At 38.5% G+C, this 26,761-nt stretch overlaps 1 protein-coding gene across 1 annotated transcript in view; it reads right to left on the bottom strand.

The window, feature by feature from the left end:
• The window catches only part of LOC128639091 (myelin-associated glycoprotein-like), a 151,555-nt gene that overhangs the window by 70,028 nt on the left and 54,766 nt on the right, over positions 1–26,761 (bottom strand). The window contains exon 3 of the mRNA XM_053691240.1: positions 20,582–20,872. Coding sequence (XP_053547215.1) covers positions 20,582–20,872 — 291 coding nt within the window. The remainder of the gene's footprint in view (positions 1–20,581; positions 20,873–26,761) is intronic.

Genomic DNA, 26,761 nt, shown 5'->3' with positions numbered 1-26,761 from the left:
CACCAGATATGAGTGGTGGCACTGGGCAAGTGTGCCCAGTGTAAGCTTTGAGCCTGACACAAAAAATCAGACTGATGTTTCACAGTCCAAAAAGTTTTTTTTGTTTTTAAATGTACATTTACACTACTATTAAACAAGTTATGGGTGGTGGCACTGGGCAAGTGGGCCCAGTATAAGCTGTGAGCCTGACACAAAAAAAGCAGACTGATGTTTCACAGTCCAAAAAGTTTTTATTTTTTTAAATGTACACTTACACTACTATTAAACAAGATATTAGTGGTGGCACTGGGCAAGTGGGCACAGTATACGCTGTAAGCCTGACGCAAAAAAATCAGACTGATGTTTCACAGTCCAAAAAGTTTTTTTTTTTAAATGTACACTTACACTACTATTAAACAAGATATGAGTGGTGGCACTGGGCAAGTGGGCACAGTATACGCTGTGAGCCTGACACAAAAATGCAGACTGATGTTTCACAGTCCAAATTTTTTTTTTTTTTTTAAATTTACACTGCTGTTACACCAGATATGAGTGGTGGCACTGGGCAAGTGGGCCCAGTATAAGCTTTGAGCCTGACACAAAAAATCAGACTGATGTTTCACAGTCCAAAAAGTTTTTTTTGTTTTTAAATGTACACTTACACTACTATTAAACAAGATATGAGTGGTGGCACTGGGCAAGTGGGCACAATATACGCTGTGAGCCTGACACAAAAAAGCAGACTGATGTTTCACAGTCCAAAAAGTTTTTTTTTTTTAAATGTACACTTACACTACTATTAAACAAGATATGAGTGGTGGCACTGGGCAAGTGGGCCCAGTATAAGCTGTGAACCTGACACAAAAAAGCAGACCAAAAAGTCCAAAAAGTTTTTATTTTTTTAAATGTACATTTACACTACTATTAAACAAGATATGGGTGGTGGCACTGGGCAAGTGGGCCCAGTATAAGCTGTGAGCCTGACACAAAAAAGCAGACTGATGTTTCACAGTCCAAAAAGTTTTTTTTTTTTTAAATGTACACTTACACTACTATTAAACAAGATATGAGTGGTGGCACTGGGCAAGTGGGCCCAGTATAAGCTGTGAGCCTGACACAAAAAAGCAGACTGATGTTTCACAGTCCAAAAAGTTTTTATTTTTTTAAATGTACATTTACACTACTATTAAACAAGATATGGGTGGTGGCACTGGGCAAGTGGGCCCAGTATAAGCTGTGAGCCTGACACAAAAAAGCAGACTGATGTTTCACAGTCCAAAAAGTTTTTTTTGTTTTTAAATGTACACTTACACTATTATTAAACAGATATGAGTGGTGGCACTGGGCAAATGGGCACAGTATACACTGTGAGCCTGACACAAAAAAGCAGACTGATGTTTCACAGTCCAAAAAGTTTTTATTTTTTTAAATGTACACTTACACTACTATTAAACAAGATATGGGTGGAGGCACTGGGCAAGTGGGCCCAGTACAAGCTGTGAGCCTGACACAAAAAAAGCAGACTGATGTTTCACAGTCCAAAAATTTTTTTTTGTTTTTAAATGTACACTTACACTATTATTAAACAGATATGAGTGGTGGCACTAGGCAAGTGGGCACAGTATACGCTGTGAGCCTGACACAAAAAAGCAGACTGATGTTTCACAGTCCAAAAAGTTTTTATTTTTTTAAATGTACACTTACAGTACTATTAAACAAGATATGAGTGGTGGCACTGGGCAAGTGGGCACAGTATATGCTGTGAGACTGACACAAAAAAGCAGACTGATGTTTCACAGTCCAAAAAGTTTTTTTTTTTTTTAAATGTACACTTACACTACTATTAAACAAGATATGAGTGGTGGCACTGGGCAAGTGGGCCCAGTATAAGCTGTGAACCTGACACAAAAAAGCAGACTGATGTTTCACAGTCCAAAAAGTTTTTATTTTTTAAATGTACACTTACACTACTATTAAACAAGATATGGGTGGTGGCACTGGGCAAGTGGGCCCAGTATAAGCTGTGAGCCTGACACAAAAAAGCAGACTGATGTTTCACAGTCCAAAAAGTTTTTATTTTTTAAATGTACACTTACACTACTATTAAACAAGATATGGGTGGTGGCACTGGGCAAGTGGGCCCAGTATAAGCTGTGAGCCTGACACAAAAAAGCAGACTGATGTTTCACAGTCCAAAAAGTTTTTATTTTTTTAAATGTACACTTACACTACTATTAAACAAGATATGGGTGGTGGCACTGGGCAAGTGGGCCCAGTATAAGCTGTGAGCCTGACACAAAAAAAGCAGACTGATGTTTCACAGTCCAAAAAGTTTTTTTTGTTTTTAAATGTACACTTACACTATTATTAAACAGATATGAGTGGTGGCACTGGGCAAATGGGCACAGTATATGCTGTGAGCCTGAAACAAAAAAGCAGACTGATGTTTCACAGTCCAAAAAGTTTTTATTTTTTTAAATGTACACTTACACTACTATTAAACAAGATATGGTGGTGGCACTGGGCAAGTGGGCACAGTATACGCTGTGAGCCTGACACAAAAATGCAGACTGATGTTTCACAGTCCAAATTTTTTATTTTTTTTTAAATTTACACTGCTGTTACACCAGATATGAGTGGTGGCACTGGGCAAGTGGGCCCAGTATAAGCTTTGAGCCTGACACAAAAAATCAGACTGATGTTTCACAGTCCAAAAAGTTTTTTTTTTTTTAAATGTACACTTACACTACTATTAAACAAGATATGAGTGGTGGCACTGGGCAAGTGGGCACAGTATACGCTGTGAGCCTGACACAAAAAAGCAGACTGATGTTTCACAGTCCAAAAAGTTTTTTTTTTTTAAATGTACACTTACACTACTATTAAACAAGATATTAGTGGTGGCACTGGGCAAGTGGGCCCAGTATAAGCTGTGAACCTGACACAAAAAAGCAGACTGATGTTTCACAGTCCAAAAAGTTTTTATTTTTTTAAATGTACATTTACACTACTATTAAACAAGATATGGGTGGTGGCACTGGGCAAGTGGGCCCAGTATAAGCTGTGAGCCTGACACAAAAAAGCAGACTGATGTTTCACAGTCCAAAAAGTTTTTTTTTTTTTAAATGTACACTTACACTACTATTAAACAAGATATGAGTGGTGGCACTGGGCAAGTGGGCCCAGTATAAGCTGTGAACCTGACACAAAAAAGCAGACTGATGTTTCACAGTCCAAAAAGTTTTTATTTTTTTAAATGTACATTTACACTACTATTAAACAAGATATGGGTGGTGGCACTGGGCAAGTGGGCCCAGTATAAGCTGTGAGCCTGACACAAAAAAGCAGACTGATGTTTCACAGTCCAAAAAGTTTTTTTTGTTTTTAAATGTACACTTACACTATTATTAAACAGATATGAGTGGTGGCACTGGGCAAATGGGCACAGTATACACTGTGAGCCTGACACAAAAAAGCAGACTGATGTTTCACAGTCCAAAAAGTTTTTATTTTTTTAAATGTACACTTACACTACTATTAAACAAGATATGGGTGGAGGCACTGGGCAAGTGGGCCCAGTACAAGCTGTGAGCCTGACACAAAAAAAGCAGACTGATGTTTCACAGTCCAAACATTTTTTTTTGTTTTTAAATGTACACTTACACTATTATTAAACAGATATGAGTGGTGGCACTAGGCAAGTGGGCACAGTATACGCTGTGAGCCTGACACAAAAAAGCAGACTGATGTTTCACAGTCCAAAAAGTTTTTATTTTTTTAAATGTACACTTACACTACTATTAAACAAGATATGAGTGGTGGCACTGGGCAAGTGGGCACAGTATACGCTGTGAGCCTGACACAAAAAAGCAGACTGATGTTTCACAGTCCAAAAAGTTTTTATTTTTTTAAATGTACACTTACACTACTATTAAACAAGATATGGGTGGTGGCACTGGGCAAGTGGGCCCAGTATAAGCTGTGAGCCTGACACAAAAAAGCAGACTGATTTTTCACAGTCCAAAAAGTTTTTTTTTGTTTTTAAATGTACACTTACACTATTATTAAACAGTTATGTGTGGTGGCACTGGGCAAGTGGGCACAGTATACGCTGTGAGCCTGACACAAAAAAGCAGACTGATGTTTCACAGTCCAAAAAGTTTTTATTTTTTTAAATGTACACTTACACTACTATTAAACAAGTTATGGGTGGTGGCACTGGGCAAGTGGGCCCAGTATAAGCTGTGAGCCTGACACAAAAAAAGCAGACTGATGTTTCACAGTCCAAAAAGTTTTTTTTTGTTTTTAAATGTACACTTACACTATTATTAAACAGATATGAGTGGTGGCACTGGGCAAGTGGGCACAGTATACGCTGTGAGCCTGACACAAAAAAGCAGACTGATGTTTCACAGTCCAAAAAGTTTTTATTTTTTTAAATGTACACTTACACTACTATTAAACAAGATATGAGTGGTGGCACTGGGCAAGTGGGCACAGTATACGCTGTGAGCCTGACGCAAAAAAGCAGACTGATGTTTCACAGTCCAAAAAGTGTTTTTTTTTTAAATGTACACTTACACTACTATTAAACAAGATATTAGTGGTGGCACTGGGCAAGTGGGCACAGTATACGCTGTGAGCCTGACGCAAAAAAGCAGACTGATGTTTCACAGTCCAAAAAGTTTTTTTTTTTAAATGTACACTTACACTACTATTAAACAAGATATGAGTGGTGGCACTGGGCAAGTGGGCACAGTATACACTGTGAGCCTGACACAAAAAAGCAGACTGATGTTTCACAGTCCAAATTTATTTATTTATTTTATATTTACACTGCTGTTACACCAGATATGAGTGGTGGCACTGGGCAAGTGGGCCCAGTATAAGCTTTGAGCCTGACACAAAAAATCAGACTGATGTTTCACAGTCCAAAAAGTGTTTTTTTTTTAAATGTACACTTACACTACTATTAAACAAGATATTAGTGGTGGCACTGGGCAAGTGGGCACAGTATACGCTGTGAGCCTGACGCAAAAAAGCAGACTGATGTTTCACAGTCCAAAAAGTTTTTTTTTTAAATGTACACTTACACTACTATTAAACAAGATATGAGTGGTGGCACTGGGCAAGTGGGCACAGTATACACTGTGAGCCTGACACAAAAAAGCAGACTGATGTTTCACAGTCCAAATTTATTTATTTATTTTATATTTACACTGCTGTTACACCAGATATGAGTGGTGGCACTGGGCAAGTGGGCCCAGTATAAGCTTTGAGCCTGACACAAAAAATCAGACTGATGTTTCACAGTCCAAAAATTTTTTTTTTGTTTTTAAATGTACACTTACACTACTATTAAACAAGATATGAGTGGTGGCACTGGGCAAGTGGGCACAGTATACACTGTGAGCCTGACACAAAAAAGCAGACTGATGTTTCACAGTCCAAAAAGTTTTTTTTTTTTTAAATGTACACTTACACTACTATTAAACAAGATATGAGTGGTGGCACTGGGCAAGTGGGCCCAGTATAAGCTGTGAACCTGACACAAAAAAGCAGACTGATATATCACAGTCCAAAAAGTTTTTATTTTTTTAAATGTACACTTACACTACTATTAAACAAGATATGGGTGGTGGCACTGGGCAAGTGGGCCCAGTATAAGCTGTGAGCCTGACACAAAAAAGCAGACTGATGTTTCACAGTCCAAAAAGTTTTTTTTGTTTTTAAATGTACACTTACACTATTATTAAACAGATATGAGTGGTGGCACTGGGCAAGTGGGCACAGTATACGCTGTGAGCCTGACACAAAAAAGCAGACTGATGTTTCACAGTCCAAAAAGTTTTTATTTTTTAAAATGTACACTTACACTACTATTAAACAAGTTATGGGTGGTGGCACTGGGCAAGTGGGCCCAGTATAAGCTGTGAGCCTGACACAAAAAAAGCAGACTGATGTTTCACAGTCCAAAAAGTGTTTATTTTTTTTAAATGTACACTTACACTACTATTAAACAAGATATTAGTGGTGGAACTGGGCAAGTGGGCACAGTATACGCTGTAAGCCTGACGCAAAAAAAGCAGACTGATGTTTCACAGTCCAAAAAGTTTTTTTTTTTTTAAATGTACACTTACACTACTATTAAACAAGATATGAGTGGTGGCACTGGGCAAGTGGGCACAGTATACGCTGTGAGCCTGACACAAAAATGCAGACTGATGTTTCACAGTCCAAATTTTTTATTTTTTTTTAAATTTACACTGCTGTTACACCAGATATGAGTGGTGGCACTGGGCAAGTGGGCCCAGTATAAGCTTTGAGCCTGACACAAAAAATCAGACTGATGTTTCACAGTCCAAAAAGTTTTTTTTGTTTTTAAATGTACACTTACACTACTATTAAACAAGATATGAGTGGTGGCACTGGGCAAGTGGGCACAGTATACGCTGTGAGCCTGACACAAAAAAGCAGACTGATGTTTCACAGTCCAAAAAGTTTTTTTTTTTTAAATGTACACTTACACTACTATTAAACAAGATATGAGTGGTGGCACTGGGCAAGTGGGCCCAGTATAAGCTGTGAACCTGACACAAAAAAGCAGACTGATGTTTCACAGTCCAAAAAGTTTTTATTTTTTTAAATGTACATTTACACTACTATTAAACAAGATATGGGTGGTGGCACTGGGCAAGTGGGCCCAGTATAAGCTGTGAGCCTGACACAAAAAAGCAGACTGATGTTTCACAGTCCAAAAAGTTTTTTTTTTTTAAATGTACACTTACACTACTATTAAACAAGATATGAGTGGTGGCACTGGGCAAGTGGGCCCAGTATAAGCTGTGAACCTGACACAAAAAAGCAGACTGATGTTTCACAGTCCAAAAAGTTTTTATTTTTTTAAATGTACATTTACACTACTATTAAACAAGATATGGGTGGTGGCACTGGGCAAGTGGGCCCAGTATAAGCTGTGAGCCTGACACAAAAAAGCAGACTGATGTTTCACAGTCCAAAAAGTTTTTTTTGTTTTTAAATGTACACTTACACTATTATTAAACAGATATGAGTGGTGGCACTGGGCAAATGGGCACAGTATACACTGTGAGCCTGACACAAAAAAGCAGACTGATGTTTCACAGTCCAAAAAGTTTTTATTATTTTAAATGTACACTTACACTACTATTAAACAAGATATGGGTGGAGGCACTGGGCAAGTGGGCCCAGTACAAGCTGTGAGCCTGACACAAAAAAAGCAGACTGATGTTTCACAGTCCAAACATTTTTTTTTGTTTTTAAATGTACACTTACACTATTATTAAACAGATATGAGTGGTGGCACTAGGCAAGTGGGCACAGTATACGCTGTGAGCCTGACACAAAAAAGCAGACTGATGTTTCACAGTCCAAAAAGTTTTTATTTTTTTAAATGTACACTTACACTACTATTAAACAAGATATGAGTGGTGGCACTGGGCAAGTGGGCACAGTATACGCTGTGAGCCTGACACAAAAAAGCAGACTGATGTTTCACAGTCCAAAAAGTTTTTTTTTTTTTTAAATGTACACTTACACTACTATTAAACAAGATATGAGTGGTGGCACTGGGCAAGTGGGCCCAGTATAAGCTGTGAACCTGACACAAAAAAGCAGACTGATGTTTCACAGTCCAAAAAGTTTTTATTTTTTAAATGTACACTTACACTACTATTAAACAAGATATGGATGGTGGCACTGGGCAAGTGGGCCCAGTATAAGCTGTGAGCCTGACACAAAAAAGCAGACTGATGTTTCACAGTCCAAAAAGTTTTTATTTTTTAAATGTACACTTACACTACTATTAAACAAGATATGGGTGGTGGCACTGGGCAAGTGGGCCCAGTATAAGCTGTGAGCCTGACACAAAAAAGCAGACTGATGTTTCACAGTCCAAAAAGTTTTTTTTGTTTTTAAATGTACACTTACACTATTATTAAACAGATATGAGTGGTGGCACTGGGCAAATGGGCACAGTATACGCTGTGAGCCTGAAACAAAAAAGCAGACTGATGTTTCACAGTCCAAAAAGTTTTTATTTTTTTAAATGTACACTTACACTACTATTAAACAAGATATGGGTGGTGGCACTGGGCAAGTGGGCCCAGTATAAGCTGTGAGCCTGACACAAAAAAAGCAGACTGATGTTTCACAGTCCAAAAATTTTTTTTTGTTTTTAAATGTACACTTACACTATTATTAAACAGATATGAGTGGTGGCACTAGGCAAGTGGGCACAGTATACGCTGTGAGCCTGACACAAAAAAGCAGACTGATGTTTCACAGTCCAAAAAGTTTTTATTTTTTTAAATGTACACTTACACTACTATTAAACAAGATATGAGTGGTGGCACTGGGAAGTGGGCACAGTATACGCTGTGAGCCTGACGCAAAAAAGCAGACTGATGTTTCACAGTCCAAAAAGTTTTTTTTTTTTTAAATGTACACTTACACTACTATTAAACAAGATATTAGTGGTGGCACTGGGCAAGTGGGCACAGTATACGCTGTGAGCCTGACGCAAAAAAGCAGACTGATGTTTCACAGTCCAAAAAGTGTTTTTTTTTTTAAATGTACACTTACACTACTATTAAACAAGATATGAGTGGTGGCACTGGGCAAGTGGGCACAGTATACGCTGTGAGCCTGACACAAAAAAGCAGACTGATGTTTCACAGTCCAAATTTTTTTTTTTTTTTAATTTACACTACTGTTACACCAGATATGAGTGGTGGCACTGGGCAAGTGGGCCTGGCACACACGCTGGCAGGCAGGCAACTGCAATTAGATTACACAAGCAGACTGATGTTTCACAGTCAAAAAAGTTTTTTTTTTTTAAATTTACACTACTGTTACACCAGATATGAGTGGTGGCACTGGGCAAGTGGGCCTGGCACACACACTGGCAGGCAGGCAACTGCAATTAGATTACACAAGCAGACTGATGTTTCACAGTCAAAAAGTTTTTTTTTTTTTAAATTTACACTACTGTTACACCAGATATGAGTGGTGGCACTGGGCAAGTGGGCCTGGCACACACGCTGACAGGCAGGCAACTGCAATTAGATTACACTAGCAGACTGATGTTTCACAGTCAAAAAAGGTTTTTTTTTTTTAAATTTACACTACTGTTACAACAGATATGAGTGGTGGCACTGGGCAAGTGGACCTGGCACACACGCTGGCAGGCAGGCAACTGCAATTAGATTAAACAAGCAGACTGATGTTTCACATTCCAAAAAGTTTTTTTTGTTTTAAATGTACACTTACACTACTATTAAACAAGATATGAGTGGTGGCACTGGGAAAGTGGGCCCAGTATAAGCTGTGAACCTGACACAAAAAAGCAGACTGATGTTTCACAGTCCAAAAAGTTTTTATTTTTTTAAATGTACACTTACACTACTATTAAACAAGATATGGGTGGTGGCACTGGGCAAGTGGGCCCAGTATAAGCTGTGAGCCTGACACAAAAAAGCAGACTGATTTTTCACAGTCCAAAAAGTTTTTTTTGTTTTTAAATGTACACTTACACTATTATTAAACAGATATGAGTGGTGGCACTGGGCAAGTGGGCACAGTATACGCTGTGAGCCTGACACAAAAAAGCAGACTGATGTTTCACAGTCCAAAAAGATTTTATTTTTTTAAATGTACACTTACACTACTATTAAACAAGTTATGGGTGGTGGCACTGGGCAAGTGGGCCCAGTATAAGCTGTGAGCCTGACACAAAAAAAGCAGACTGATGTTTCACAGTCCAAAAAGTTTTTTTTGTTTTTAAATGTACACTTACACTATTATTAAACAGATATGAGTGGTGGCACTGGGCAAGTGGGCACAGTATACGCTGTGAGCCTGACACAAAAAAGCAGACTGATGTTTCACAGTCCAAAAAGTTTTTATTTTTTTAAATGTACACTTACACTACTATTAAACAAGATATGAGTGGTGGCACTGGGCAAGTGGGCACAGTATACGCTGTGAGCCTGACGCAAAAAAGCAGACTGATGTTTCACAGTCCAAAAAGTGTTTTTTTTTTAAATGTACACTTACACTACTATTAAACAAGTTATGGGTGGTGGCACTGGGCAAGTGGGCCCAGTATAAGCTGTGAGCCTGACACAAAAAAAGCAGACTGATGTTTCACAGTCCAAAAAGTTTTTTTTGTTTTTAAATGTACACTTACACTATTATTAAACAGATATGAGTGGTGGCACTGGGCAAGTGGGCACAGTATACGCTGTGAGCCTGACACAAAAAAGCAGACTGATGTTTCACAGTCCAAAAAGTTTTTATTTTTTTAAATGTACACTTACACTACTATTACACAAGATATGAGTGGTGGCACTGGGCAAGTGGGCACAGTATACGCTGTGAGCCTGACGCAAAAAAGCAGACTGATGTTTCACAGTCCAAAAAGTGTTTTTTTTTTAAATGTACACTTACACTACTATTAAACAAGATATTAGTGGTGGCACTGGGCAAGTGGGCACAGTATACGCTGTGAGCCTGACGCAAAAAAGCAGACTGATGTTTCACAGTCCAAAAAGTTTTTTTTTTAAATGTACACTTACACTACTATTAAACAAGATATGAGTGGTGGCACTGGGCAAGTGGGCACAGTATACACTGTGAGCCTGACACAAAAAAGCAGACTGATGTTTCACAGTCCAAATTTTTTTATTTATTTTATATTTACACTTCTGTTACACCAGATATGAGTGGTGGCACTGGGCAAGTGGGCCCAGTATAAGCTTTGAGCCTGACACAAAAAATCAGACTGATGTTTCACAGTCCAAAAAGTGTTTTTTTTTTAAATGTACACTTACACTACTATTAAACAAGATATTAGTGGTGGCACTGGGCAAGTGGGCACAGTATACGCTGTGAGCCTGACGCAAAAAAGCAGACTGATGTTTCACAGTCCAAAAAGTTTTTTTTTTAAATGTACACTTACACTACTATTAAACAAGATATGAGTGGTGGCACTGGGCAAGTGGGCACAGTATACACTGTGAGCCTGACACAAAAAAAGCAGACTGATGTTTCACAGTCCAAATTTATTTATTTATTTTATATTTACACTGCTGTTACACCAGATATGAGTGGTGGCACTGGGCAAGTGGGCCCAGTATAAGCTTTGAGCCTGACACAAAAAATCAGACTGATGTTTCACAGTCCAAAAAGTTTTTTTTGTTTTTAAATGTACATTTACACTACTATTAAACAAGTTATGGGTGGTGGCACTGGGCAAGTGGGCCCAGTATAAGCTGTGAGCCTGACACAAAAAAAGCAGACTGATGTTTCACAGTCCAAAAATTGTTTATTTTTTTAAATGTACACTTACACTACTATTAAACAAGATATTAGTGGTGGCACTGGGCAAGTGGGCACAGTATACGCTGTAAGCCTGACGCAAAAAAATCAGACTGATGTTTCACAGTCCAAAAAGTTTTTTTTTTTAAATGTACACTTACACTACTATTAAACAAGATATGAGTGGTGGCACTGGGCAAGTGGGCACAGTATACGCTGTGAGCCTGACACAAAAATGCAGACTGATGTTTCACAGTCCAAATTTTTTTTTTTTTTTTAAATTTACACTGCTGTTACACCAGATATGAGTGGTGGCACTGGGCAAGTGGGCCCAGTATAAGCTTTGAGCCTGACACAAAAAATCAGACTGATGTTTCACAGTCCAAAAAGTTTTTTTTTGTTTTTAAATGTACACTTACACTACTATTAAACAAGATATGAGTGGTGGCACTGGGCAAGTGGGCACAATATACGCTGTGAGCCTGACACAAAAAAGCAGACTGATGTTTCACAGTCCAAAAAGTTTTTTTTTTTTAAATGTACACTTACACTACTATTAAACAAGATATGAGTGGTGGCACTGGGCAAGTGGGCCCAGTATAAGCTGTGAACCTGACACAAAAAAGCAGACCAAAAAGTCCAAAAAGTTTTTATTTTTTTAAATGTACATTTACACTACTATTAAACAAGATAAGGGTGGTGGCACTGGGCAAGTGGGCCCAGTATAAGCTGTGAGCCTGACACAAAAAAGCAGACTGATGTTTCACAGTCCAAAAAGTTTTTTTTTTTTTTAAATGTACACTTACACTACTATTAAACAAGATATGAGTGGTGGCACTGGGCAAGTGGGCCCAGTATAAGCTGTGAACCTGACACAAAAAAGCAGACTGATGTTTCACAGTCCAAAAAGTTTTTATTTTTTTAAATGTACATTTACACTACTATTAAACAAGATATGGGTGGTGGCACTGGGCAAGTGGGCCCAGTATAAGCTGTGAGCCTGACACAAAAAAGCAGACTGATGTTTCACAGTCCAAAAAGTTTTTTTTGTTTTTAAATGTACATTTACACTATTATTAAACAGATATGAGTGGTGGCACTGGGCAAATGGGCACAGTATACTCTGTGAGCCTGACACAAAAAAGCAGACTGATGTTTCACAGTCCAAAAAGTTTTTATTTTTTTAAATGTACACTTACACTACTATTAAACAAGATATGGGTGGAGGCACTGGGCAAGTGGGCCCAGTACAAGCTGTGAGCCTGACACAAAAAAAGCAGACTGATGTTTCACAGTCCAAACATTTTTTTTTGTTTTTAAATGTACACTTACACTATTATTAAACAGATATGAGTGGTGGCACTAGGCAAGTGGGCACAGTATACGCTGTGAGCCTGACACAAAAAAGCAGACTGATGTTTCACAGTCCAAAAAGTTTTTATTTTTTTAAATGTACACTTACAGTACTATTAAACAAGATATGAGTGGTGGCACTGGGCAAGTGGGCACAGTATACGCTGTGAGCCTGACACAAAAAAGCAGACTGATGTTTCACAGTCCAAAAAGTTTTTTTTTTTTTTAAATGTACACTTACACTACTATTAAACAAGATATGAGTGGTGGCACTGGGCAAGTGGGCCCAGTATAAGCTGTGAACCTGACACAAAAAAGCAGACTGATGTTTCACAGTCCAAAAAGTTTTTATTTTTTAAATGTACACTTACACTACTATTAAACAAGATATGGGTGGTGGCACTGGGCAAGTGGGCCCAGTATAAGCTGTGAGCCTGACACAAAAAAGCAGACTGATGTTTCACAGTCCAAAAAGTTTTTATTTTTTAAATGTACACTTACACTACTATTAAACAAGATATGGGTGGTGGCACTGGGCAAGTGGGCCCAGTATAAGCTGTGAGCCTGACACAAAAAAGCAGACTGATGTTTCACAGTCCAAAAAGTTTTTATTTTTTTAAATGTACACTTACACTACTATTAAACAAGATATGGGTGGTGGCACTGGGCAAGTGGGCCCAGTATAAGCTGTGAGCCTGACACAAAAAAGCAGACTGATGTTTCACAGTCCAAAAAGTTTTTTTTGTTTTTAAATGTACACTTACACTATTATTAAACAGATATGAGTGGTGGCACTGGGCAAATGGGCACAGTATATGCTGTGAGCCTGAAACAAAAAAGCAGACTGATGTTTCACAGTCCAAAAAGTTTTTATTTTTTTAAATGTACACTTACACTACTATTAAACAAGATATGGGTGGTGGCACTGGGCAAGTGGGCCCAGTATAAGCTGTGAGCCTGACACAAAAAAAGCAGACTGATGTTTCACAGTCCAAAAAATTTTTTTTGTTTTTAAATGTACACTTACACTATTATTAAACAGATATGAGTGGTGGCACTAGGCAAGTGGGCACAGTATACGCTGTGAGCCTGACACAAAAAAGCAGACTGATGTTTCACAGTCCAAAAAGTTTTTATTTTTTTAAATGTACACTTACACTACTATTAAACAAGATATGAGTGGTGGCACTGGGAAGTGGGCACAGTATACGCTGTGAGCCTGACGCAAAAAAGCAGACTGATGTTTCACAGTCCAAAAAGTTTTTTTTTTTTTTAAATGTACACTTACACTACTATTAAACAAGATATTAGTGGTGGCACTGGGCAAGTGGGCACAGTATACGCTGTGAGCCTGACGCAAAAAAGCAGACTGATGTTTCACAGTCCAAAAAGTGTTTTTTTTTTAAATGTACACTTACACTACTATCAAACAAGATATGAGTGGTGGCACTGGGCAAGTGGGCACAGTATACGCTGTGAGCCTGACACAAAAAAGCAGACTGATGTTTCACAGTCCAAATTTTTTTTTTTTTTAATTTACACTACTGTTACACCAGATATTTGTGGTGGCACTGGGCAAGTGGGCCTGGCACACACGCTGGCAGGCAGGCAACTGCAATTAGATTACACAAGCAGACTGATGTTTCACAGTCAAAAAAGTTTTTTTTTTTTAAATTTACACTACTGTTACACCAGATATGAGTGGTGGCACTGGGCAAGTGGGCCTGGCACACACACTGGCAGGCAGGCAACTGCAATTAGATTACACAAGCAGACTGATGTTTCACAGTCAAAAAAGTTTTTTTTTTTTTAAATTTACACTACTGTTACACCAGATATGAGTGGTGGCACTGGGCAAGTGGGCCTGGCACACACGCTGACAGGCAGGCAACTGCAATTAGATTACACTAGCAGACTGATGTTTCACAGTCAAAAAAGGTTTTTTTTTTTAAATTTACACTACTGTTACAACAGATATGAGTGGTGGCACTGGGCAAGTGGACCTGGCACACACGCTGGCAGGCAGGAAACTGCAATTAGATTAAACAAGCAGACTGATGTTTCACATTCCAAAAAGTTTTTTTTGTTTTTAAATGTACACTTACACTACTATTAAACAAGATATGAGTGGTGGCACTTGGCAAGTGGGCACAGTATACGCGTGAGCCTGACACAAAAAAGCAGACTGATGTTTCACAGTCCAAAAAGTTTTTATTTTTTTAAATGTACACTTACACTACTATTAAACAAGATATGAGTGGTGGCACTTGGCAAATGGGCACAGTATACGCTGTGAGCCTGACGCAAAAAAGCAGACTGATGTTTCACAGTCCAAAAAGTGGGGTTTTTTTTTAAATGTACACTTACACTACTATTAAACAAGATATGAGTGGTGGCACTGGGCAAGTGGGCACAGTATACGCTGTGAGCCTGACACAAAAAAGCAGACTGATGTTTCACAGTCCAAATTTTTTTTATTTTTTAAATTTACACTACTGTTACACCAGATATGAGTGGTGGCACTGGGCAAGTGGGCACAGCATACGCTGTGAGCCTGGCACACACGCTGGCAGGTAGGCAACTGCAATTAGATTACACAAGCAGACTGATGTTTCACAGTCAAAAAAGTTTTTTTTTTTTAATTATTTACACTAATGTTACACCAGATATGAGTGGTGGCACTGGGCAAGTGGGCACAGTATATGCTGTGAGCCTGGCACACATGCTGGCAGGCAGGCAACTGCAATTAGATTACACTAGCAGACTCATGTTTCACAGTCAAAAAAGTTTTTTTTTTATTATTTACACTACTGTTACACCAGATAAGAGTGGTGGCACTGGGCAAGTGGGCACAGTATACGCTGTGAGCCTGGCACACACGCTGGCAGGCAGGCAACTGCAATTAGATTACACTAGCAGACTGTTGTTTCACAGTCAAAAAAGTTTTTTTTTTTTAAATTTACACTACTGTTACAACAGATATGAGTGGTGGCACTGGGCAAGTGGGCCTGGCACACACGCTGGCAGGCAGGCAACTGCAATTAGATTAAACAAGCAGACTGATGTTTCACAGTCCAAAATTTTTTTTTTGTTTTTAAATGTACACTTACACTACTATTAAACAAGATATGAGTGGTGGCACTTGGCAAGTGGGCACAGTATACGCTGTGAGCCTGACACAAAAAAGCAGACTGATGTTTCACAGTCCAAAAAGTTTTTATTTTTTTAAATGTACACTTACACTACTATTAAACAAGATATGAGTGGTGGCACTTGGCAAATGGGCACAGTATACGCTGTGAGCCTGACGCAAAAAAGCAGACTAATGTTTCACAGTCCAAAAAGTGGGTTTTTTTTTAAAATGTACACTTACACTACTATTAAACAAGATATGAGTGGTGGCACTGGGCAAGTGGGCACAGTATACGCTGTGAGCCTTACACAAAAAAGCAGACTGATGTTTCACAGTCCAAATTTTTTTTATTTTTTTAAATTTACACTACTGTTACACCAGATATGAGTGGTGGCACTGGGCAAGTGGGCACAGCATACGCTGTGAGCCTGGCACACACGCTGGCAGGTAGGCAACTGCAATTAGATTACACAAGCAGACTGATGTTTCACAGTCAAAAAAGTTTTTTTTTTTTTTAATTATTTACACTACTGTTACACCAGATATGAGTGGTGGCACTGGGCAAGTGGGCACAGTATATGCTGTGAGCCTGGCACACATGCTGGCAGGCAGGCAACTGCAATTAGATTACACTAGCAGACTGATGTTTCACAGTCAAAAAAGTTTTTTTTTTATTATTTACACTACTGTTACACCAGATAAGAGTGGTGGCACTGGGCAAGTGGGCACAGTATACGCTGTGAGCCTGGCACACACGCTGGCAGGCAGGCAACTGCAATTATATTACACTAGCAGACTGTTGTTTCATAGTCAAAAAAGTTTTTTTTTTTTAAATTTACACTACTGTTACACCATATATGAGTGGTGGCACTGGGCAAGTGGGCCTGGCACACACGCTGGCAGGCAGGCAACTGCAGTTAGATTACACAAGCAGACTGATGTTTCACAGTCAAATTTTTTTTTTTTTTAATTTACACTACTGTTAAACCAGATATGAGTGGTGGCACTGGGCAAGTGGGCCTGGCACACACACTGGCAGGCAGGCAGGCAACTGCTATTAGATTACACAAGCAGGCTGATGTTTTACAGTCAAAAAAGTTTTTTTTTTAAATTTACACTACTGTTACATCATATATGAGTGGTGGCACAGGGCAAGTGGGCCTGGCACACACGCTGACAGGCAGGCAACTGCAATTAGATTACACTAGCAGACTGATGTTTCACAGTCAAAAAAGTTTTTTTTTTTTTAATTTACACTACTGTTACACCAGATATGAGTGGTGGCGCTGGGCAAGTGGGCCTGGCACACACGCTGGCAGGCAGGCAACTGCAATTAGATTAAACAAGCAGACTGATGTTTCACAGTCCAAAAAGATTTTTTTTTAAAATTTACACTACTGTTACATCAGATATGAGTGGTGGCACTGGGCAAGTGGGCCTGGCACACACGCTGGCAGGCAGGCAACTGCAATTAGATTACACTAGCAGACTGATGTTTCACAGTCAAAAAAGTTTTTTTTTTAAATTTACACTACTGTTACACCAGATATGAGTGGTGGCACTTGTCAAGTGGCTTGGCAGGCAGGCAACTGCAATTAGATTACACAGGGGAAAAAATGATGTTCTATCCCTAAAAAGGGCTTTTTGGGGTGCTGTCCTTACAGTAGAGATCAGATGAGTCCTTCAGGACTGTAGTGGACATTGAATACACTAGCCTAGCTATCAATTTCCCTATTAAATCAGCAGCAGCTACACTGTCCCTCCTCTCACTAACAATGCAGCTTCCGAATGAATCTAAAATGGCTACTGTCCAGGAGCTGGGAGGGAGGGTCTGCTGCTGATTGGCTGGAATGTGTCTGCAGACTGTGAGATACAGGGTCAAAGTTTACTCAATGATGACGAATAGGGGGCGCATCGAACATCGCATATGTTCGCCCGCCGCGGCGAACGCAAACATGCTATGTTTGCCGGGAACTATTCGCCGGTGAACTATTCGCGACATCACTAGTAACTAGTAGCTCAGTTAATTAAGAGAGGAGGATCATCTGTAACAGCAGAAACAGCTGCTCCGTAACCTGCTCTGAGCAGGCGGACAGACATCGCCGGAAATCAACCCGATCGAATAAGATCGGGTTGATTGACACCCCCCCTGCTGGCGGCCAATTGGCCGCAAGTCTGCAGGGGGCTTTGTTGCACCAGCAGCTCTTGTGAGCTGCTGGTGCAATGCTGAATACGGCGAGCATATTGCTCGCCGTATTCAGCGAGGTCTGGCGGACCTGATCCGCACTTTCGGATCAGGTCCGCCAGACCTTGATAAATAGGGGCCTTGGCGTTTATGTTAGAGTGTTAAGTTTAAATGTAAAAAATGTTTTCCCCATAGACATCAATGGGGTTGCGTTATGGAGCTTTTCATTCCTCGATCGCAGGTGTTAGGGTTTTTTTCTGACATTCTCTCCCCATTGATGTCTATGGGGAAAGCGTGCACAAGCACGTCAAAACAACGCTTGTATTTTGTGTGGTATGAAGCTCAACGCAACCATATCGCATGCACAAGGTGGCTGTTTCAAAACTTGTAATGGCAGCACTATGGAGGGTGAAATAACGCAACTTTTGTTGCGTTCGCTAAATATCCTCTAGCGAGCATAACTTGTAATCTACCTAATTGTAACTAGCTTAGTTTTTTTTTTTTATTTCACAGGTTTGTATTTATTTTTAAATAGGTAGTTACTTAATAATTGTAATTTTACTTTAGGTGTATTTTAATTATGTTAAAGTTAGGGGGTGTTAGGTTTAGAGGTTAATAGTGTAATTTAGCTAGTTGCGATGTGGGGGGGTGGCGGTTTAGAGGTTAATCGGTGTAGTTAGTGTTGGTGATGTGGGGGATGGTGGTTTAGAGGTTAATAGGTTTATTTAGTGTTTGAGATGTGGGGGGACGGCAGTTTAGAGGGTAATAGGTTTAGTTAGTGTTGGGGATGTGGGGAGAAGGCGGTTTAGAGGTTAATAGGTTTATTTAGTGTTGGCGATGTGGGGGGACAACAATTTAGAGGTTAATAGGTTTATTTAGTGTTGGTTAGTATTTTAGTTAGTGTTGGGGATGTTTGTGAACTGCAGTTTAGATGAACAATGAAAAATTCCAAACATCAATAAAGAATGGATCAGAAAATTCAGAAACTGATTATTAGTTTTTGGAATTTTATGTATGGTGCCGATACGGAAATTCAGATTCATCCGATTTTCTGAATCGGCCATGAATCTGAATTTATCCAAAATGAATTGCATGTCTAATTGTCTTACACAATACTGTATTTTTTTGTTTTGTAAGCTTACAGTAAATACATTTTTGGTCCAGTATACAGGGTTCTGTCATATCATATTGGTATCTTCTCAAATGCCTTTTAAGCTATACTATTTTTTTGTTATTTTATTAAAAAAAGGTTGAATTTAAACTCCTTTGATGTTGAAAATGATTCTACATTATTACAGAGCTTTTAACTGGTTTGGATGTGCATAAGGAGAATGGCATCACAGCGTATGTGTGCATGACAAGCCTTTCTCATGCAGGGGGAATACCAATCAGAAGCTGTTTATGGCTTTACCCCACACTACAGTATCATCTGAACCTAGTGGGTGGCACTTTCAAGCCTTTAATGGGAGTGTTGGTGGCTGTAGCATAAAACTCATAACTAAAGTTCTAAAAAGTACTATAACATTTAAAAACTACCTATTAACCCCTAAACCGAGGCCCTCCCACATCGCAAACACTAAAATAAAATTATTAACCCCTAATCTGCCACTCTGGACATTGCCGCCACTATAATAAACAGACTAACCCCTAAACCACCGCATTCCGTAAACGCTAGTTAAATATTATTAACCCCTAATCTGCCAGCTCTAACATTGCCGCCACCTAACTACATTTATTAACCCCTAACCTTCTGCCCCCAACGTCGCCGCCACTATACTAAAGCTATTACCCCTAAACCTAAGTCTAACCCTAAAACCCACTAACTTAAATATAATTAAAATAAATCTAAATAAAACCTACTATTAATAACTAAATAACTCCTATTTAAAACTAAATACCTGTAAAATAAACCCTAAGCTAGCTACAATATAACTAATAGTTACATTGTATCTAGCTTAGGGTTTATTTTTATTTTACAGGCAAGTTTGTATTTATTTTAACTATGTAGAATAGTTACTCAATATTTATTAACTATTTAATAACTACCTAGATAAAATAAATACAAATTTACCTGTAAAATAAAACCTAACCTGCCTTATACTAACACCTAACCTTACACTACAATTAAATCAATTACATTAATTAAATACAATTACCTAAATTACAAAAAAAACCACTAAATTACACAAAATAAAAAAAGAAATGATCAGATATTTAAACTAATTACACCTAATCTAATAGCCCTATCAAAATAAAAAAGCTCCCCCCAAAATAAAAAAAAAACCCTAGCCTAAACTAAACTACCAATAACCCTTAAATAACTCACTTTTATTTCTGAGAATTATGCGGATTAAAGCAAACATGCTTGAATTACACAGCGTATTTTTTTGAATATAGCCCATAATCCCTTGAAAACCTCATTATCTTAATAATGGTAGTAATAATACCCCAAAAATCTTACATTTGTAAAAGAATATGTTAAACAAATCCTAAAGTAGTGATAAACTGGTAGCATGATGGGCAGATTATTTAAAATGTTAGCGACAATAGAAAAAAATGTGTTAATTACTTACATTTAATTTCTAAGTTATGTACTGTACGTGTTTCCTGTCCAGTTGGATATACAGCTGTGCACTTTAGAGGAGTGTTATTATTCTTATAGGATGGATAAAATGAAAGTTTGGAAACAGCTTCCCAGTATCCTTTATGAATTTTATGTTGTACATTGGTCTGGCCATGCATGTTCCATTTTAGAGAAGGAGGCTTTGAGGGACATGTATGCTTTACAGAGCAAGATATAGTAGCAGGAATTCCTTCTGTAAGGTTCTTCCCAGGCACATGTAGTAATGGCTTATCTGGAGTCCCTAAGAAAAACATTAAAACATTATTCCTTTAAATATAAATGAAAAAATAGCAGAGTGGAAATAAGAAGGTTATAAAAAAAAGAATATGTGCAAATCTTCAATTTCTTTGAACTATATGCAAGAAACACCTTTGATCTCTGATTTTTTATATTTTGTATTTGATATTTTTTATATTACAGCTCTGACCTTCTGATACCACGTTTGATGTGTATTTACAGTGATGGAAATTGTATTGAATGAGTAAGATGTTTCTTTCTTTAACATTGAATGAATTAGTAAATAAAACCTTCTAGATTATTATTTTGTTTTCCCCTCTCTAATACACTACAGTGATGTTTTCTACCTATGTATGTATTTATGTATGTTTGTGTGTGATTTTATATATATATATATATATATATATATACACAGTATATATATATATATATATATATATATATATATATATATACTGTGTGTATATATATATATATATATATATATATATATATACATACACAAACACACACGTCTTACCACTGACCATCCTAAACTTGAGTTCATAACCTGTGCTTGGGCCACAAATAATACAAAATATGCAATACCAGCACTCAGTCAAAAGACGTTATTTTCATCAATTGCTTCTTTATTTATATGCTCATAATTATCCCAACTTTCGGTCAATCAGACATTTGGGATCAGACCTTTGTCATGGGTACATTGAATCTACAATAACAAACAAAAAAAGTATAATCTATACCATGGGGCCGATTTAATATAGTGCGAGCGGACATGATACAATGTAATGTATCATGTCTGCCGCACATCGATAAATGTGACAGCATATGCTATCAGCATTTATAATTGCACAAGCAGTTCACCAGAGGTGCTTGTGCAATTCACGGCCAATCGACCACTAGCAGGGGGTGTCAATCAGCTCTATCGTATAGGATTGGGAGGATTGAAGACCTGAAGGCTCACGCGGAAACAGGAGCATCAAGTTCCATTTGGAGCTTGATAATTCGGCCCCTAGAACTTACTTTGCAGTTGCATCAAATTCACCAAACACTATAGTCATAAAACCAGAAGTGACATCAAAACTGATCCAGTCCCGATGCAAATGCATCCTACCTGTATTATCAACTAACTTTTATGTTCCTACCCAATTCGAATGTAGATGTGTCATGTATATCCCTTTAAATCCTGTATCTGAACCCTATAAAAGTCTCCTCCCCCAACCTCTCTTTGCTTAGTATTGTCTTCTGATACCTGGATCACATTAACTACTGTCTAAGTAGTTCAGCTAAGCCTCCACTTAATTTACCATCTCTCCTTTGTCAGCTGTAACCTGGAAAACAACTACTGCTGCAGCATTAAGCTCTCTCTGCCCTGGCAGTCTGAAGTAAGAGCTTCTGTTAAGGTAAACTTTACCTCTCCTTTCACAGGCAAATTCCTGGATATCCTGCTGGAATTGTAAGTCTTACCTTCCTTACTGGCACCCCCTCCTGCTCTCCAGCACTTCCTGACTCAGTCTGCAAGTTGTTACACAGAAACGGATTTCACAGCACCTTTCTCTGTCTCTCATCACACTGTAGCTGCCAGACGAACTGCAACTCCTGGGGTGAGATTACTTTAAACTTGTTTTCTAAAACTCTGCACATTTGCCTTGCAAGACTTGATTTATTTATTGCCTGCATTCTCTAGACATTCCTGTAATTAATCCTGAACTTGCTGCATCTGTTTATAAAGAGACTGCACCATTGTTTCTGATATCCATATTAACTGGAATACAAATAATCTGCAATATTGAGTGTGATTGATTTATTTTATCCTGTCTGTTGATAACTTTGCTACACTGGGAGTGTTTGGTATACCTTGCTATTTGGAGTGGTTACAGCTCAAAGCACCAATATTTAAAGAGACAGTTTGCAATCTCTGCAACACATTGCTGCTATTCCCTTTTGGGCCCTCAGTCTATGAGCAGAACAGGGATTATTTTATTAATTCCGCTATTTTGTGAGACTGAGTGGAACTTGAACCTAATTCCCAATTCTTAATAGAGTCCTGGTATTACAAAATACTAAGCCATAAAAGGAATTATAATGGAAATAGCAGACCTTACAAATAAGGTGAATGCTCTCACTCAGAATATGGATCTCTTAATACAGGGAATAAGAGAGATCCAATCTGAGAATCAATATTTACGTACTGTAATCAGAGATCATATTGATACTATCTCTTTCTTGGGATACCATATATCTCCTCAGGGCATACAGATGGAGAATAAAAAGGTAGAGGCTATAGCATCATGGCCCATTCCCAAAACTAAGAAAGATGTACAGTGTTTTATTGGATTTTCGAACTTTTATAGAAAATTCATAAAAAATTTCTCTTTAATAGCTAAACCCTTAACTGCTCTCACAGGTTCCCATACTCCATTTTTATGGACATCACAGGCTAATACAGCATTTAATAAATTAAAGAAATCTTTTACTACAGCACCTATCCTTAAATTTCCTGATCCCCAATTACAATATGTCTTAGAAGTGGACGCGTCAGATTATGCCTTGGGAGCTATTTTGTCCCAACGCCTGTCTCCTAAAGATCCTCTTCACCCAGTTGGATTTTTCTCAAGAATTATGACCAGTTCTGAAGTCAACTATCCGATTGGTGAGAAAGAGCTCTTGGCAATTAAGAGCTCACTAGAATTTTGGAGACACCTACTTGAGGGCACCAAATATCCTATACTAATTTACACGGACCACAAAAACCTAGAGTATCTAAAAACTAATAAGACCTTGTCTGCACGCCAGATTAGATGGAATTTGTTCTTCTCCAGGTTTGATTATAATATCACATTCCGTCCTGGAAGTAAAAACGGAAAGGCCGATTCTCTGTCGAGGAAAGATCCAAGACCCACCTTTGCTGTTCCCGAGTCAACCGTAATACCTCAAGAGAGGTTCATCGCTTTAAGTATCGATTCTTCAACTCAGTTAAGACTAGCCCAACAACAAGATCAAGATCTGCCTACTAGCATCCTTGAGAAAGGTAAAGATGACCTATATTATCACCAAGGAAAGGTATATGTACCTTTACAACTTCGTACTGAAATACTCAATTCAACACATAACTCAATTGTATCTGGACATCCTGGTATACATAAAACAATTGAGTTACTTAGACGAGACTTCTGGTGGCCTGCTATGAATTCTGATGTTACTAACTTCATTAAGTCCTGTGATACCTGTGCCAAAGTCAAAAACGACAGAGCACATCCTTATGGTTTCCTCATGCCTCTACCCATACCAAATAAACCATGGAAGGACATTGCAATGGATTTCATTGTAGAATTACCTCCGTCAAGCAACCATAGTTGTATAATGGTTGTAGTGGATTTATTTACAAAGATGGCACATTTTCTCCCATCACATTCGCTACCCACTGCTTCAGAAACTGCTCAACTTTTTCTCACACATATTGTCAGATTACATGGTCTTCCGGATACCATCACTTCAGATAGGGGTTCGCAATTTACCTCCAAGTTCTGGACCCAGCTTTGCCACATTCTAAAAATTCAACCTCGGCTCAGCACTTCCTATCATCCCCAGACAAACGGCCAGACCGAGAGAACAAATCAGACTCTCGAACAGTATTTAAGGTGCTATTGCACTCAACTACAAGATAATTGGTTTTCTCTTTTACCCACGCTGAATTCGCTTTCAACAATACATTAAATTCATCAACTAAGATGTCCCCATTCTACGCTAATTATGGTTTTCATCCCCGATTTCATCTATATCCCAGAGAAGAGAGTACTTCCCCATTGGTTAATGACATGTTGAATGAACTAGCTCAACATTTTACTGTGATTCAAGACAATCTCAAGACCGCTCAAGCCCACCAAAAGGTTTATTATGATCTACGAAGGCGTGTCTCTCCATCTTATCAGGTGGGTGATTTTGTTTGGCTTTCCACTAAACATTTAAGACTCAAGTATCCTTCAAGAAAACTCGGAGCCCTCTATATTGGTCCTTTTTCCATTGTTAAAATTATTAATCCTAATTCTGTAATTTTGGATTTGCCTGAAACTCTACCGATACATCCTTCATTCCATGTATCCCTTCTCAAACCTTATACTTCTGACAAGCCTCCAGTTACTGGTTCAGCTTTCACACCTACTTATACCATTGAACCTGAGTATGAAATTCATTCCATTTTGGATTCCAGATATCATGGTGACACTCTGCAGTATCTTATTCATTGGAAGGGTTATTCTCATGAGGAGGATTCCTGGGAGCCATCTTCCAACCTCTCTGCTCCTCGAATGGTTTCTTTATTTCACCGCAGGAACCCCGATCGTCCCAGACCCTGAGCCCCAGAGTGGCTCCTTGCAGGGGGGGTTCTGTCATGTATATCCCTTTAAATCCTGTATCTGAACCCTATAAAAGTCTCCTCCCCCAACCTCTCTTTGCTTAGTATTGTCTTCTGATACCTGGATCACATTAACTACTGTCTAAGTAGTTCAGCTAAGCCTCCACTTAATTTACCATCTCTCCTTTGTCAGCTGTAACCTGGAAAACAACTACTGCTGCAGCATTAAGCTCTCTCTGCCCTGGCAGTCTGAAGTAAGAGCTTCTGTTAAGGTAAACTTTACCTCTCCTTTCACAGGCAAATTCCTGGATATCCTGCTGGAATTGTAAGTCTTACCTTCCTTACTGGCACCCCCTCCTGCTCTCCAGCACTTCCTGACTCAGTCTGCAAGTTGTTACACAGAAACGGATTTCACAGCACCTTTCTCTGTCTCTCATCACACTGTAGCTGCCAGACGAACTGCAACTCCTGGGGTGAGATTACTTTAAACTTGTTTTCTAAAACTCTGCACATTTGCCTTGCAAGACTTGATTTATATATTGCCTGCATTCTCTAGACATTCCTGTAATTAATCCTGAACTTGCTGCATCTGTTTATAAAGAGACTGCACCATTGTTTCTGATATCCATATTAACTGGAATACAAATAATCTGCAATATTGAGTGTGATTGATTTATTTTATCCTGTCTGTTGATAACTTTGCTACACTGGGAGTGTTTGGTATACCTTGCTATTTGGAGTGGTTACAGCTCAAAGCACCAATATTTAAAGAGACAGTTTGCAATCTCTGCAACACATTGCTGCTATTCCCTTTTGGGCCCTCAGTCTATGAGCAGAACAGGGATTATTTTATTAATTCCGCTATTTTGTGAGACTGAGTGGAACTTGAACCTAATTCCCAATTCTTAATAGAGTCCTGGTATTACAAGATGTTACTATGGAAACTGATAAACATTCCAGACAAAACTGGAATCCACGTGGATGCATTTCAGTTTTGGATAGAAGCATTTTTTGAATATACATGTATTAACCAAAATGCCTCTGATAAAACCTATAGCTGTTTCAAATATGTATTTAAGTATGCGCCGTTCACCAGCATTTTAAACACAGCCCTTTCTCAGAGAGTCTAAGGTGATTGCACCATCTGGTAATGAATCTATTTGCTAATTGCTGATAAGATACAAACCCCACTGGTGCTCTTAACAACTGCAATATTTAAACTGCTGGTGCTCAAATATCTAGCTATGCTTCACATGCACGTGCAGAGAAAAATGTTAACACTAAAACAGTGAACTTTTACTAGAAGCATTTTTGCTAATACATGTACATTGCAAAAATCATTCTATTCAAAGACATACTTCATCTATGTGCATTTAAAGTTTGACCTGGAATAGCCCTTTAATATTATAAATGTGGCTTAGTTAGCAAATCGTACCTCATATTTCATGTTACTGTTTTTAATTGCAAATCTTGCTTAATCTTATAGTAATCTGAAAAAAACAAACATTTAGTGCTAATAGCGCACAAAGAATATTTGTA

The sequence above is a fragment of the Bombina bombina genome, chromosome 8, assembly GCF_027579735.1.
Source record: "Bombina bombina isolate aBomBom1 chromosome 8, aBomBom1.pri, whole genome shotgun sequence".
In the NCBI taxonomy this organism is placed as follows: Eukaryota; Metazoa; Chordata; class Amphibia; order Anura; family Bombinatoridae; genus Bombina; species Bombina bombina.
Note: the sequence above shows the minus strand (reverse complement) of the source record. Positions and strands in the feature narration are given on the sequence as shown.